This window comes from Nilaparvata lugens, chromosome 4 (assembly GCF_014356525.2).
Source record: "Nilaparvata lugens isolate BPH chromosome 4, ASM1435652v1, whole genome shotgun sequence".
Taxonomy (NCBI): Eukaryota; Metazoa; Arthropoda; class Insecta; order Hemiptera; family Delphacidae; genus Nilaparvata; species Nilaparvata lugens.
In genome coordinates this window covers 65622249-65640080 of record NC_052507.1, presented here as the reverse complement: position 1 = coordinate 65640080, position 17832 = coordinate 65622249, and the positions used below count along the sequence as shown (strand labels likewise).

The window sequence follows — 17832 nt, the reverse complement described above, 5'->3', positions numbered from 1 at the left end:
CGAAATTTGATTTATACACTATAAATACTCCAAAAAGTGGGTTATGTTTCATACACTTAAATTCGGGCCCAATTTTCAACCCAAATATTTGAAAACAGGAAAGTTTTAATTTAGATTGTTTATAAACCAAATTGAATACCAAAATAACACTCACTAATCACTTAAAACTGTAAAATAATGATCAACTTTGAAAATATTATGATATACTCCTATTTAGAATGATATATCATGTCATGTCAACAAATCAGATTATTTTAATCAAGTCGATTAAAATTTATAGATAATATTTCTCGTGAGATAAGCTGATTGATTACACAGCTGGACTTAATTCTGTTTTTCTCCCACAAAGGCACACGCATCTTCTGTTATCGACAGACGACGAAATTATAATCTGTTTTCCCAAGGATTATCTTTTTCATGTTCTTCAGCGAGTTTACCCAGGTATGAGACCTAGTGCAATCGAATTTTCATATCATAAACGTACTATGTTCCAAATTTCGTGAAAATCGTTAGAGCCGTTTTCGAGATCCGTTAGACATAAATATAATCAACCACATATATAGATATATAGATATTATTCGCTTAATAGAATAGGATACTGAATACCATACTCCATAGTGTATTAGTATTTTATTGATGGTTTTGGATACCTAACTGGCGACTCAAAAAAGAAAGGGCAAAAAGCTAGTACAGTCCCCTTCATTGACCCACATCATCAACCTACTTTACCCACTCAGCTGACCCACAAGTTGACTGGACAACGCAGAAACAAAGAGAAATACAGAGCAAGAGAGACCGCACAAGTTTCTAGAAGCTTTGCGTTGCAGACCACAGAGCAGAGACCTACTTACAGGAGCCGACAGATCTAGTAGGTTATAACAATATAGAATTATAGTACGGAGAACATTGAATACCACGAACAGAATTACACGGCATGTAGTGCAGTGGAATGATAAACAGAATATACAATTCCTAGTTTATTATTTAATCAGAGTACAAATGAAATTTTTTAAGCCTAATATGAGCTTTGGCCACCACCACTACAGCTCTCCACGCTTCTCGGTCCTCTGTCAATCGTCTCCATCCTCTACATCCCATTTATTGGAGATCATTTCTCACTTCGTACTCCTACTTTATTCTCGGCCTTCCTCTCTTCCTTCTTGAATATTATTTTAGGAATTCTGTTGTCATTCATTCTACAGATAAGGCCTAACCACCTAAGCCGCAGCGGCCTTTATACATTTTACAATATTTCGATCATTTATCAATGAATCGAGCTCTGGATTGGTTCTTCTCCTCCACTCCTCTCCTTTTTCAACTGGGCTGGATCTTAGAATTTTCCTTTCATGAACGACTAGATGACAGATGAAATACAGTGTCTATGTTTAAATGAAAAGACAAACTTTTTTGATTTTAGTAAGATAATATAAGGTATATAAGATAATAATAAGATATATAAGGGCACGGCCACACAGAGATATCAGTGATCCTATAGGTGTGTATATCTATATCTTAGATATCTATAGGATCGCATATTGCGCTCTGTGTGGCCGGGCCCTAATTTATGTTTCAAATGTAGGGAGGAACTGAGTACAATTTATTATAATATAATAAAGGAAAGATCTGGCTTATACACGTACGGGATACGAAATTCACGAATGACGCATCATCACGTCTGAACTTCTGGACTGATTAATTTGAAATTTTGCATATAGATTCTTAATTTACCAAGCATGGTTGAAGGCCTATTTTAAATTCTTCAAGATTTCAGTAGGTCAAGTTTTTAATTGGAACCTTGCGGAGCACGGGTTACGTAAAATGTACATATTTAATAGGTAGGCCTAAAGAGTGTATTATACACGCCCGCCCACATCATACACACGCAAGGCGACGGTGTGACGAAACCCCCGAGATACCATCGAAGGATCCGGATCCGATCCGGACCGGACACCGGACACCCCGTCGCAGTTGCGAAAGAGACGCCGCGACGTCCAAGGCCAACCGACGCCGCCAAACCGATCATCCTTTGTCTTTGTCTCTAGATCGAATCCTTCTTTTGCAGGCGCTGATTAAATATAAAAACAACAATGCTTCTCGTTGCAACAAAACTGACAGTTTGAAGTGACCGTTCCATTAGATGGGTGTTGGTTGTGTTGTGTCGTCGAGGCAAGATGGATGTTGTTGACTCTCAGACTCTGCTGGTCAAACAAAACACAAAGAATCTGGCCGTATATGTGAAGCTGGTCTATAGAGATCTACCCAAACATGGTAGCTAATAATTATGGTGAATTCAATTTAAACATTTGTGTTAAACTAGGGACTAAAATCAGATGCTACTGGAACTCAGCCTTTAAGGTGCATTTTCGTATGTGCGTAAACTTCCACAGTCGACGGCGACAAGCATTGTTGACATTCATATTGTCAAAATTTCAAGTGTGCTAAAACAGCTGATCAAATAACTTTTCATTATTTGTTATTCAAGAATCAAACATTTCTAATAATATCAATATATTTCTATACTCAATCTCCTCCATTAAAAATCAAGCATAATTTTTTAGGTTATTTAGACAAATTGAAATCTACCCAATCTAAGATCCTCACCCTGTCGTGGTCGACGACGGCATTAACGCACGAACGAAAAACCCAGCTTTATAGATTTGCTGAATCATGATGGTTAATTATTGATGTTGTAGCTTGGGTAAAAAGGATGGAAATATAACAAGGAAATATGGATCGTGCAGTATTATGTGCTTATTTGGAAAATATTCTTGAATATTGAATTCATTCTTGAAAGAACTCATACAGAAAGATATACATTACAGCAATGTTCTAGAGTTGCTTATGGCTTGGAATTCGATATGACACCTTGTCCTCAAATCAGTATAAAATCCGAAGAACTAAGAGAAATAACTCAATAAATAATATTATAAATAATTATTGCTACCTGGGTATGATATACCATTGCATCTAGTCTGGAATCAGCAGTGCATAGAAAATAGAATAATAGTAGGTAGGCCTACTGAGCACTATCTTCCTAATGCAAAGTTATGAAATAGCACCATCTTTCACGGTCAAGGGAACAAGCATCCATTCATGAAAATTAATTCAGATTGAGGAAACAGATCAGAACAACAATAACAAACTTAACGGTCTGGCCGAATTCGAAGCACAAATGAAATTATGAGAATGGCTGCCGAAAGAAGGTTTGTCGGTCGAGAGTAAGAGACAGAGTGAGAGAGACAAATAGCTCATTAATATTGCAAGGCTGTCTCTTTTATTCAATGTTAATGCGCCGGGGACGCTACGTGCTAATAATACATACTATCAAAGGTTATAGTACGAATTCAGGGAAACATTACACAGTTTGAACTTGCTTGAGTGACTTGGTAAACAAACATATAAAATAGTATGAAAAGGTAAGGTTATTTGTGTTAAATATTTACTAATTTTTGGACACAGGTAATCTTATCTAATTGTCTATATCTAGATAAACTGATAAATTATCATAATCTGATAAACTAAGTAATCTTGTGGTTTATTGCTCAAAAAATTGTTATTTTTGTTACGAAAAATTGAGTGTAAAAGTGTTGTAGATAACATAATCAGGGTTAGCGGGCCTTTCTATTGTGCTATTAATACGATAATTTCTTGATTAAGCATGAACGAATGAAGATCCATATAATCTAAGATTTTCATCAAAACTCAAATATGGAAAATTGGAAACAACTTTACAATGAAAAACAACAGAAGTAACACTGATAACATAAAAACTCAACATACAAGAGAAGAGTTTTAATAGGTATTTCCTGGATATTATTAAGACTTGAATGAGATAGTTTTTCAACATAGTATTTGAGATGGATGGCAGTTCAAATTTATTCATTGATAACTAGTTTCAGGGAGAACACGTCGATCCGTGAAAGGATTGAAAAATCCAACTAATTAATAGAAGGAATTCCAAGATGCATCCTGTCGTTATTAATATTGCTTATCTGAATGTGCATAAGATTGATTTTTTCTGGAGTGGAAATTCTGATTACAAGCTCAAGTTTTATCGAAAAAATATTACGTTTGGCCGCTCTAGGTATAATAGGATCAGGAACTGATCATCCTCAATTACCACAGAATATCACATTTTGAAAGTGAATGATACGAATACAACCATAGACTAAAGATACCGGCTAAAGATACAACTGATATACTGATACAACTTATAACAATTGTTAGACATATTAGGATACAAATAAGAGTGAAATTATAAAGAGATATTCCAGGATTTATAAAGATGTTCAAAGATTTCCTCAACAATAAGTATTGAAATCTTCCAAATATGCATTGACTGAATTGGGTTTGGAATAATCTCCGTAGTAGAATATAGATTTGATAATACTTGATTAGTAACAGGCTTTGAATAGAAAAATGTTTGAATGATGAAGTAAAATATGTCAGATCCAGAACTAATAAAGGATTACAATGCGCATTTAACAGAATATATTCTGTACAGCATATAACTGAATTGGGTTTAGAATAATCTCCATAGTAGAATATAGACTTTATAATACCTGATAAGTAACAGGCTTTATAAATAGCAGAATGTTTGTATGACGCTGTAAAATATGCCAGATCAAGAGCTAAAATAGGATTACAATGCCCATAAAACAGATTATATTGGAAGTTATTCATCTTAGCATGGAAGAATAATATCAATATTATTATATCATAATATTTCATTCCTTTATTTATTGCTGAGAAAGACGCCTAGATATGATTGTATGCACGTAATGGGAAGGATGGTGAAGATGATGAGAGATGAGAGGGCCTATAGATTTAGGTGGGACCCGAACCACATTATAATTAACAATGAGACTAAACATAAAACAATGTAATTCACATAAAATTTTATTCAATATAAATGATATTATTTATTTTTTTATTAAATTTATTCGTAAAATTATAATGAACAACGTCTATCAGTTTTTGGACTCCCTAAAAAACCAACAGAAACTAAGTATAATTTATGCACTGAGTAATAGCCAATAGGCTGTGCAGACAGTTTCAATGTCAAAAAGGTAGATTAACATACAATACAAGGACTTGATCAGGAAACATTAATTGACATGAACATGACAACTGGACAATTATAACAGGAGTCGGGTCATCAGTGCAACTGCAACTTATTAGCATACTTACAAAAACGGAACGTCCCGATTTCTACTGAATAAATACTCATGTTCAACTAGACCTGACCTGTCCAAAGCCTTGTAAATTCTATTAAAACAACGCAGCTTTTACCATAGCCTCGTGGATTTTTTAACGATTTTATAATTTTGAAATATACTAAAAGCATTGGTTTAATTATTCATTTGTTAAATGAAAACCAAATAAAAACTGTCTTGTTTGAAAACCAATATTTTGTTAATGCTCAAAAGTGTCATATGTAGGTTGATTCAATCATTTTCATCCAATAAATATTTTTTCAAGTAAAATGAAACCTGAAGATATAGGACAACAAAATCAGTAGTGTTTGTTGCGGCACAAACCATATCAAAAGTGGCCTAATATTGAGGATACGCTACCTGTCATTAGTTTTGCAAAAGTATTCATTCATTTATTCATTTATACTATGATAGATACAATATAATTCTCAACTATGAATGATTGAGAAAGGAACAACAGGCTTAAAGCCAAAAACTGTTCCTTTCCCAAATTTTGATAGCGATTGTTACAAATAATTCGTTAACAAAAGGATTATTAGCTTCAAATGCAACAAAATATCAACCATTGCTGTATACTAATCGAAAAAAGCGTTTTAGAATGAAATTGAAAACTGTATTTTTTGAATTTACATGGCAATGGATTGGAAAAAAATGTTTAGTATAGTATAAATGTTATGGGTGACACATGTATCCAATGTTGAAACCAGAGATAAGGGAAGATTTCCTCTCTGGTTGAAACTTAAGAGAGTGGTACCCATAGTAACTCTCTTCTTTCGTTTTTGTCGTTCATTCTTCACCTTATTTACTTATTTTTCTTTTCAACACTAATTCAAGGCAGCTTGCCAAAAGCTAATGTTAATTTGAGACGAAAGGCTGGAGAAAACGTAGGCTAGTCTGAAGCTTTTTCAATAAATTATTTTGCTTCACTGACCCTCAAAGACAGCCCTTGATTAGCACTATAAAAAACTGTCTTCTTCGGTCACTTTTCTCTTGTTTCTTGAATCTTGAATAACACGAATAACTTGGATAATTAAGTTCCAAACTTAGAATGATTTTCTAAAATAAATAAAGTTAATGCTGGCCATATATTGAATGCTTGATGTGTTGTCGAGAACAAACGTGTCAAAAATTCTAGAAAGGGAAAAAATCCCATTTTTTCTTAATTAATGTTGGATACGGGCATTCCAATTTCAACTTCCGTTCTATAAATCAGAGCAGAAATATCCAAAACTTCTAGAATTGTAGCCCATCAATCCTTATAAGAATACGTTGAAAAACTAAGGAGTCAAGAGGAAAGTGTGATACAAACAACCTTCCTTGTAAAGTATTTTTTGGGAATGAAAGAAATGATAATTTACCATGAAGATTGTCAAATAGAGAATGATTCTTAAACTTGGCTGGAGATTCTCAAAAGATCAACCTTCCTTGTAAAGTATATTTTTGGGAATAAAATAAATGATAATTTACCATTAAAGTTGACAAAAATGGGTTTTCAAAATAGACTATAGTTTCTTGATAAAATTAGATGATAATTTGCCATAAAAGTTTGCAAACAAAGTATTATTCAAGGAGAGCCGATTTCGATCCAGGAGAGAGATTATACAGCTTACATGAAAATATATTTTAAAGTCATATTCCAGGAATAATTCCTTCAGGGAAATTATATTTGCATTCAAGTTGAGGATCACTGCTCCACCTAATTCGATTTTAAAATATTGATATCAGTTGTCATGATGAAAAACTGTAAATCGAATTAAATATTACAATTAGTAAAAGAATGGCAAATAAAACTGTAATAAGTATCAAAATATGTGGAACTTTTAGCTAATAATTATTATCATCATTAATAAATCTGGTCTTCTTAGAGCGTCTTCTTAGTGGTAAGGCAAAGTTAATAAAAGCTTATGATAAGGAATTCAATGAATAATTTATTTTATTCATAATCAAATCTCCAAACAAGGCTTGTATCAATTCGACTTCTACAATATTTGAAATAGTAGAACAACTATGAGCCCACCCAAACTTCCTAAATGGTGTAATAAGATCAAGTACAATAAGGAACTAAAACTGTGAACTTGGAACTAGATTTTGACAACATATTGCTCAACATCAATAACTACAACAAAACCAGAAATTTGAGAAAGTTAGAGCACACTGAAAACAAAAGTGAAATCTTTAAACAAAAAATCAACAGACCGCCAGGTAGACAACAAATATCACAGGTTGCTGGAATCAGGGAACAGTACAGTCAAAACTCCTCCTGATATATTGACATAGACTAGCTTCAAACTGTCAGCCTCCTTATGAATAATACCAATGCTTCCCTTTCAGTCAATGCTGACAGTTTGAAGTGAATGTCAGTAGAGCACAAGACAAACGGCACTGAGAGAATCACATGTGACCAGACTATGAATCATGCATGGAAGGAAGAACATAATTTATGCGGTGAAATGGAAGGAAGAAAGAAAGCAGATGAGAAAAATCTTGTCGACTTTCTTTCGGAACAGGAATTGTAAGGTTGGCAAAAATGTTGGGTGCTACTTTGCAATTTCACTTTGCAACCACTCTCACACACTCACTCCCTCACTCACTCTCTCTCTCTCTCTTTCTCTCGCTTGCTCCAACACATTCTCACTACTCTCTTCTCTAGCAGTTAACTGGAAACCAGTCGCACTTAAAACCATCATCATCGAAATTTGCATCCCAACTCATCATTTTTTGCAGAGCGGGTGGTGACGTCACACAGCTTTTCACTTTCTTGCAGGTTGAAGCACCACCGCACCGGTGAAAATTGCCCCATCCGACGAAATGAACTCAAACGGGATCCGCGTGAACACGTTTCGCCGACCACCGTTATCCTTGAAAATCATCAAACCTGAATGCTTTTTCGACGTCACACCATGTGCTACCAAGTTGTTCGATGACTATGCAACACGTTGATAAGATAACGTCTTATCAACCTGGTATAACTGACAACTTTCGGATGATAGTTATTACTGGAAATCCATTTTCAATTTGCCACAACCGGATTTGGTTCAAGTTCCTTGTAATTAGTGAGTGGATGATGAGATGAAGATCATGTTTTAGGTACAGCACGCAGGAACGAAAGCAGGATGTGTTAGTTGCTGAAGTTTCATGATTGAAGAGAATATTAGGGTTAACAATAGACTATTAGATCAACCTATCTCATTGATCTTAGAGGATCAATAGTTATTAACTGATTGATAGTCAATGAGCCGGTTGCACAGAAGCCGGTTAAATTTTTATCGTGATTAATTTTACGAGAATCAATCAGAGAAGCCTTCTTTTCGAAAAAGCCTTCTCAGATTGGTTCTCATGAAATTAATCATGATAACCGGTTTTTGCGCAACCGGGCCAATAACTTTTTTTTGTTGATATTAGTTGATAGGCAATAAGTTTTTGGTGATATTAGTTGATAGTCAATGAGTTGAGAAGATGATTTATTGGTTGTGTTGTTCGAGAGAGACAATAGGGTTGACAATGCTTTTAGAACAACAATTTTTCAAATAATGAAATCGAGGGCTTTCACTTGATTTAGGAACTATGAACAAAGTCTCAAATCTTGATATCCAGAGCCCGTTTCACAGAAATTCAGAATTCCCATACATCATATACGTTATAGGACCGCCTGACTTTTTTTCGCGCAAACCGCATAAAAATTAACCCAATATAACTGTATCAATTGCAGTCATTGATTTTTGAAAATCTTTCAATGCTTAAGGATTTTATTATTATTGTAAATATTATCCTATTATCTAATTTATTATTTAGTGAATTCTTTAAAAAATGTTCTGTATTAAATTCAGAAATATTGGACTTTCAACTCTTTGGACTTTTATTTTAATAAGAAAATAAATCTACCGTTACATCCGATACCTGATCAAAAATCATTTTTCAGATAGACCTGTTTAGAAGGGAGAACGATCCTCATAGATACACAAAATTATTAGCATGGTGAGAAAGGTAGCGTGAACAATGTACATAACTCAGCAATAACAAGAGGCTTGTGTTTCTCACTTGCAAGAAAAGATAAGTAGATTCAAAGTAGACTGGAAGTAAGCCACTAAAATAGTTGGTTTCATGATTTCCAAGTAAATCATGCTCTCTGGTTTTCAGCAGAGTTGTCGAAACAATCGTGACCTGTCGGTTTTATATCGAAAATTCCCCTCACCCCCCCCCCACAGGTTCCCCATCGAGCCCCTTCCTCCACGCCTTCAACGAATAAACCTCCTTCCTATCCGTGGAAAGTTCAAAATAACGTTTTCCTGTGAAAGTTCTTCGGTTCTTGCATTCGTGAATCACGCTTCGAATCATCTGCTCTGATGGTATCTTATTACAACAATCAATGTACCATGAAACCCAGAGGAAGCGGTGAACTCTTCAACTAGGCTACTGAACTCATCCAGGCTTACTCCGATACTACTTGACAGAACAATTACAGTATTTGATCACCTGATATAGTTACGAGAATAAGAGGTTGATCATAGTAATAGGAGGAAGTTATTATAGCAGCCAAAATAATTGAGAATCGAGCAGCTTTCGAAAACTCTACTGAAATCAACGTAGCAAATTTAATAAAATTACTGTATTCTCCTATAGATTTAATAAAATAATGTTGAAAAAATGAAATAAAAATAGTTGTTAGAAATTATTGACTACGACTTGACTATGAGTTATCAGTTTGTAACAAATATGTAAACATAAATATAGATTTTGGATTTATTATTAATTTGAGGTTTCATTTTGAAAGTTCCTACTTTTGACATGAGGCTACAGTCATTGTTCGTTTGTGGTTTGTGTGTATTGTTCGAGGATAACTTTCGAATGCTTTTATCAATCAACTTCAAATGTTCAACGCATATTCTTTGAACCATTATACTGATTGAGTTTTTTAGATAATGAGATTGGCCAAATCCTTCATCCCTCTCAAGGCGAGAAAGGATATATGTTCAATATCACTATATATTATTTATACCAAGGTACCAAGGTATTTTTTAGGTATTGTAGGTACATTGATTTATAATATGGATAGCATCAATAATCATGAGAGGAAATAAATGTGGAAGTAATATGGAATATTTTAAATCGATACCAACAGTAGATTTCAATGGAAAACAGCTGACAGAATATCAGTGGCATTTTGAACGAGTTCTCCAGCCGGGGGGTTCACTAGTGATGGGTATCTCAAATAGAAGTAAAAATACACACAATAATCCAATCTTATGTTTTGTGTCTATTAATGTTTACTAAGTATGTTGTTTATTTTTTGGACGAATCTATTAGATTTGGTAGTTTTGAAACACACATGAAATAATACAGAATTATTCAACTTTAATGAATCAATTTCAATAAGACTGATGAATAGAAAGACTAATTTATCAAATACCACAGTCCTATAATGACTGAAACAAAAGTTTGATCAATGTAAAAAATAACAATGGACGAAACAATAATTAACTGAGCTCATAGTGGGATGTGGCCTACAATTTATGACTTTGTGTACGTTGTTAATTACCAGTGAGCCTCATAAACCACACAGTATTTGACAGAAGAATAAAGGAAAACATAAAAGAACAGATAATAAAATGTCAAACGATGCATTCACACTTGCAGTATATTTTTCAGACCTTGACACACAAGTATGTGGTGAATAATGATTACAGTCCATACACGTTAAGGTTAAAATCCTCACTTCAATAGAAGCGAATTATTTAGAGGTTGAGCTTGTTACTTGTTGATGTCATTAGTAAATTGCTTCTATTGTTTGGGAAATATGATGGTGGAAATAGAAGTGTAATAGAGACGAGTTGTGTCGAGGATTGAGAATAGATAACAATAAGCGAAAAATTGCACAATATAATAAATTATAATAATTACGTACTTTTTAATGTTTGTAATGTAGTTGTGATGTATTGGATTAGATGATGAATTGATTAGTTCTTGAACCCCATGTCATGACATTTTCTACATTTGTATAAATTGAAACAACATTGAAGCAATCCACCTGCTGGAAAATGAAGGATTGGTGAGGAGGCTGAAAAGGAAGAAGCCATTTGAACTGGTCTAGTGCTGATTCAAGTGTCTTGTGTCAAGTGAAAAGCAGAGCAGTGGAAATGAGTGAAACCCACCTGTGTAGTACAGTCATAGTGTACTAATAATATTAGAATTTGAATAGGAGACCCTATGGAGGATTCTCCTGTATGAAGTATTTATTAGTATTATAGGACAGAAAAAAGTTGCTCATTAGTCCCTAGACTAGATAGCAATGTACCGTTGAATATATAAAAAAAATTGTACAAATTAGAAAGAAACAGATTTGATCAAAATTATGATCAATTGATGCAAAATTTTGTTTTCTCCTTCTTTGAATACAGGGAACATTAATGCAAAATTGCCGTATTATTTTTAAAAGTTCAGTACATGAATGTAACATTGGACAGTAAGCGAAACACACATCTGTTTATTAGGAATATTTTTACCAATTTATTAATTTTTAATGATCAAGTTCAATTTCATTTCTTCATCATCTAATCTATATGATGCAATTTTGGCATTTGGTTAAAAGACAACTGTAATTAGGCCTACTTTGATTAAAATTGATTGAATTAATGAATGAAACGAATTCATTCATTTCCTCTTCATAGAAACATTAAATACAATGTATCTTGAACATTCTTGACTTACTTTCACAGCAATTATTGTGAACCCCGAAATCAAGCCCGCCAAAATATTCTATTCTATACTCTATTCGATAGTGTTGCTTTGTTCTGAAACTACCTGCTCCTAAAAAAGGGGATTGAACCTTGAATAGACAGAAAGTGAGATTCACTTCAAATTGTCAGCAGTGGTTAGATAGAAAGCGTTGGTTTTATTTATTATAAATGCTTACAGTTCAAGTTATTCTTACTATAGAACTTGAATTTCGTCTGAGAGTAACACACATGTGCTTCTCTGTTCTCAGGTGAGGAGAAGGAGAGCTTCTCTGTTCCCAGGTGAGGAGAAGGAGAGCTTCTCTGTTCTCAGGTGAGGAGAAGGAGAAGGAGGAGGAGGAGGAGGAGGAGGAGGAGGAGAAGAAGAAGGAGGAGGAGGAGGAGAAAGAAGAAAAAGAGGTGAAGGAGAAGAATAAGAAGAATATTGAGAAGGAGGATGTGGAGGAGGAGGAGGAGGAGGAGAAGCAGGTGAACGGAGGAAAGCAGATGGACCCGCACAGGTGGATTATACAATAGGATTCTAGTTTCAGAGGATAAAAAGTTCGTGGTTATCAATCCATCACCTGTTTCCAATAAACCTGCTTTTCAACTCTTGATTAGGCTACCCGCAAAAACTTCAACGGTTGATTATTATGGAACAAAGAAAACTCAAAAGAAATTAACTACTCAATAAACCTAAAATATGAGAAGTATTTCCTGGATTTGGTTGTATTTTTAATTTTTTCAGTGCATAAACTTTACTTGTATACTTATTTTTTACTAAATGCTCTCTTATTAATTTATGATTTGCAAAATATGGAGTTTAATTCTAACAACAAAGCCTTCAATATTGTAAAATAACCATTTTTGACGACCATACATTTTGTATTTACATTTTCTTAAAAATGAGTATTAGAGTGCAAAGAAGAAAATTTCATTCAATACTCATCAGAATACTTTTCATGCATCTTTATATTGGATAGATGGATTGTTGGAGAGACTACACTGATTGAGATAATTATTTTTGAATTACTCCTTTATTGAGATGAGTGTAAGAAATGTTACCCCATTCAAGATTTTTTTACATAGAGAAGAGATAGCATAACATATAATGCTATATTTTCTTTATGGTTATAGCTACTAATCGATTTCCAGTTATTCTTGATAATAATATTTATTATTAACTGAGTTTTTAATAGATTGATTATGAGTGGAAAGTTTTCGATTCTCTATTAATTGGTAAATGGTCTACTAATTTAACTATTGAAATTCTGCATTGAAGTAGGAAGAATACATTGATACACTATGAATATTCATAAATAATACATTTTCAACAGATTAATATATTCCATTCTTAGCACAATATTCAACAAATGAATTTAAATTTTCAAGCTAGACCATTCATGAATTTTGTTACCTATTTATAAACTAGATAATGATTGGAATTTCATGTAACTAAAGGGTAATGAATGTTCATTCAAACGTTATGCAATAGCATTAAGTTTACAGTCTACCAATATTCTCCAGTGGAAGTAAATTAATTTAGAAGATAACTGCGTACTCTATCTACAGAAGTGGAAGTACGGTACCTCAAATTACCAAGTTAACTAAGTACTGTATTTACCTACAATTACTGAGTAACAACCATGAATTGAATTCAAATGGATATTTGCTTGAATAACGAATAGGAAAACAAGAAAGCTGATAGTGAGTATTCTGTTATTAACTAAGCACACAACATAATGAATTATGTCAAGATAACGATTTGGTATACCACAACCGCTAAGAATGACATCACAATTGTTATAAATTATGAGAAGCATTATTGACCGAGCGAAGTGAGGTCTAAGATTCAAGTCGACGGTTTGGCATTTCTCTTAATGTTTAAATGTTTGAATGTTTGAATGTTTGAATGTTAAATGTTTATATGTTTTTATGTTGCGCATTTACGGCGAAACGCGGTAATAGATTTTCATGAAATTTGACAGGTATGTTCCTTTTTAAATTGCGCATTTTAATGATAATATAAAAGGAAAAAGGAGCCTCCTTCATACGCCAATATTACCGTAAAAATCAGACTATAGAATTATTCATCATAAATCAGCTGTCTAGTGGACTATAATACTACCCGTTCAAAAACATCGAACATCTTGAAAATGTATCTTTCCATAAACGTTAGTAGACAGTTGACTATAATACTACCCGTTCAAAAACATCGAACATCTTGAAAATGTATCTTTCCATTAACGTTAGTAGACAGTTGACTATAATACTACCCAAAGACCTTAAAGAGATATAGACCCACAATGCCTATGCCTTTCCAATGATAGCTCTTACTTGAAATTGAAGGCCGCCATTGGGGTATTTTAGCACGAGATATTATATATTATTTATTTGTAATACTATAGATCACAAAGGCATTGGTGGCATTGGTATGTAATAATCTTATGGGTTGCCCCCTCAATGGCGGATTTCAATTCCAAGTACGACACTAGCGCTGCATGTGAGTCTATGCACCTTTAAGGTCTTTGATACTACCCGTTGATACTAACGTTGATGTTGTAGACAGTTGCAGCCAGACCTGATAACAGCGCTCACACTCACATTCCGGGACGACACGTCACGGTACGATATAGGACAGAAAGCTCTATGTTTATTTAGGATTTTTTCTAGACATTTTCAATTGATAAATTATTTATTAATTTTTGAGAAAACAACAACAGGTCAATGTAACTCACTGAGCGCGAGGTCTACTGTTCACAGAACTACTAGTTTATTACATTTTCATCAAAGTTTCCCTAGATTTCAATATAATATGAAATACTATAACTCAATTGAATAAAATCTTGTATGACTATAATAAAAGGTGGACAACCTATACGTCGACCGATAAGAGGCATAAGCATATTTTAAATATAGATTTTTAAAACTGATGAAGATTTATCCACTAACCCGATTCGTGTTAAAATTTGCTAGTCTAATTTCAGGGACCAGGACAATAGTAAGCGCAAAATTAGACAACGCTTGAGTCCTGATCTGCAAAAAATAGCCATGGATATAGCAGTAGATTTCTCAGAAATATATCTGATTAATTTCTAGAATAGTCTAATTACCATTCAATCCATATTAATAGGTGATATAACTAATATTAATTGACACCTTTCTATAATCATCCAGATTGCCCTCTAGTATTTTCATCTATAATTCACAGAAAAGTGTCGATCCTCATATGATGTTTTAACGTGTTTTTAGGACCACATTATATGCGGTTTGTACCGGTACCAAAACAAAAGTAAGCGACTCCACATGTACAAATTTATCCTTAAATTTGTTCTACAGCTACCACTTTTATTGAGATAGAAATAACATATCAAATCAAATCAAATTTTATTCACCAATTAACAACAATTTTAAATGAAAATGAATAAATAATTTATTCAACATATAACATGACATGAATACGCCTATAAGAAGTACCTGAAGGAGTATCTTGAAAAAAGAATAAGGAAGCCAGTAATTCTAGCTGAATACTAACCTGAGTATGATGATTTGGAAGTCTCCTGCAGCTTGAATGTGAAAGGTATGTGCACTTTCATCATCTTCATTTGGGGAATTCTGGGTTGCGCGGCAGCTGGGTGCACCGAACCACCGAACATCAACTCCTCGCCTTGCAGCCAGAACACAGTCATGTTCCTGCAAAACAACATTTCATTACAAAATCAAGTCAGTGATTGCATTTTCAACTGTAACGTTGTAACACTAATGAAACAAGATTTTTATATATTATTGAGATATTCAAAAGGGTCAAAGGTCAAGGATCTAATCATAGTGGATCGGTGAAGTTAGCCTCAAGCTTGATTGTTGAAATAATGCATATTGCTTCAATATGTTTCGACCCATTCACATACATGCATCATTTTCAACACTCTACAGCTTGAAACTACCTTCTCTGCTTTGACTCAAATGTTTTGGCACTAAAAAAAATTGATTAAAAAAATAATAAAGTATCTAGTAAGACTTGTCCAATGCATCTCAAAATTTCAATTATTTTTGGAATGAAAACGACTTTTTAAATATGGTTATGTAACGATCAATATCACCTCTACAACATCCCACAAATTATTTATCTATAATAATTCTACAGTCAAATACAGATTGAAAAGTACCTTGGTATTGATACCTTCTTGAACTATAATTATGATATTTGATACAAGTTCTAAGAATGTATGACTGTAATAAACACTGTACAAACTACATTATTGCAGAAACAGTATAACACAGTTACTGAACGTACATTCTAAATCATACATCACATAAACTATAATGACTATACCTATGATAATAATATGATACAAGCCTATGTACCACTTCTACACGGATGACATAAATTTTATTCAATGTCTCATATCAAATATCAAAACTTTCTCCATCACATTATTATCATAGCGCTGTGGCAGACAACACGATACATGAATTAAATAGTGAGATAGGGTGGAGCAAACGATAGTGAACCTTATCTCATCAGTTCATAAGGCCCAACTTACAAATGCAAATTGTCGAATGAGACAAGAGAGTAGGCCTATGGAGAAAGTGCGTTTCATTTACAACTACTCTATACTTAACCAAATGGATAAAAAGATTGTCGCTGCCATTGTTTAGATGGGTATCAGAACTTAGGAGACAAATCTTGTTGGAGACATTTTTTAGGTCAGGTGACATTGCGAAATCTTTGAAAGAGCTGACTGCTACGAGTATGTACAACTAGCGAAAGTAACTAGACTTATAGCAGGCTAGTGAGTTAATCCAGTAACTTTGATTTAGTTCTTGGAGAATACGCTGAGTAGCTTGGGATATTTTAGATGAAAGTGAAGAGATACTTTAGAATTTTATTGGAGAATTAAAATTTCAACAGGGGAGAAATTGTTTATGTTAATTAAATTATAAATTTTATGAAAGAAAACTCTGCAAATAATCCATTAAAAAATAACATTTATCGAGCAAATTAGTTAATTATCTTAGATTATAAATTTTCTGAAAACTCTCTAAATAGTCCATTGTACCAAGCAAATTATTAATCTATAGTTTAAAAATTCTGAGAATTGTAGAATCCTATGATGAATATACCAAACGCTCAGTAACAACTTTCGAAAAAACTATTCATACAAAATGCAATACAGTACCTATTATTTACAGATGCCATTTCAGAAACTCTGTCCTATTCTGTGTTAATTTCCATTATTTCTAGGTCAAGACTAATAATAATAAACTCAGCCGTAACTAATCTATTTTTATCCGACTATTTCTATGTGTCATTAGCAACTTGACAAATTTAATGATTTTATTTGTGACAGACAATGGACGTCTAGTATTTCTGAAATAGAAGGAATATTTTTCAAATATTTCCTCTATTTGAAGTTGGAATTTTCAAAACATTTTCCTAGAATAGGAGATAGAGGGTATAATCATAATGATTGAATGTAGTATTGTACCTGTATATTATTCTGAATTATGATTACTGCATGACTCATGAATTATAACCCTTTCATAGAATTACAGAACTGTGATAAAAAATATATCTGCGTCTTGCAGAGAAAGAAGGTGCATTGATGATGTTAGAAAGTATTTATTGTCAAAAGAATAAAAAAGTTTATTTTCAAAAGAATTGTACAGAAACAAAACTTTGGATTTTATTAAATTGGAACAAACTTGTAAGAATTTGTAAGAATTCAAGAATGGTACAAATCTTTAGCTGAAGCTGAGTTTTTTTAAATTAAAATCTAAAAAGTGTTATAATTCAATTGAAAATGTGTCAATTCGTGAAGTTAACACTATATATATTTTTCAAATTAGAAAAGTTTACACAAATCAATTGGAACCTATCGTGAAAATAGTTCTCAATTAATAAA

General features: G+C 33.2%; 1 protein-coding gene across 2 annotated transcripts in view; it reads right to left on the bottom strand.

Annotated features, from left to right (window-relative positions):
* The window catches only part of LOC111051045 (cell growth regulator with RING finger domain protein 1), a 90274-nt gene that overhangs the window by 61168 nt on the left and 11274 nt on the right, over nt 1-17832 (bottom strand). For both annotated transcript variants that reach the window (XM_039426225.1, XM_039426226.1), the window contains one exon: nt 15462-15619. In XM_039426225.1, coding sequence (XP_039282159.1) covers nt 15462-15619 — 158 coding nt within the window. The remainder of the gene's footprint in view (nt 1-15461; nt 15620-17832) is intronic.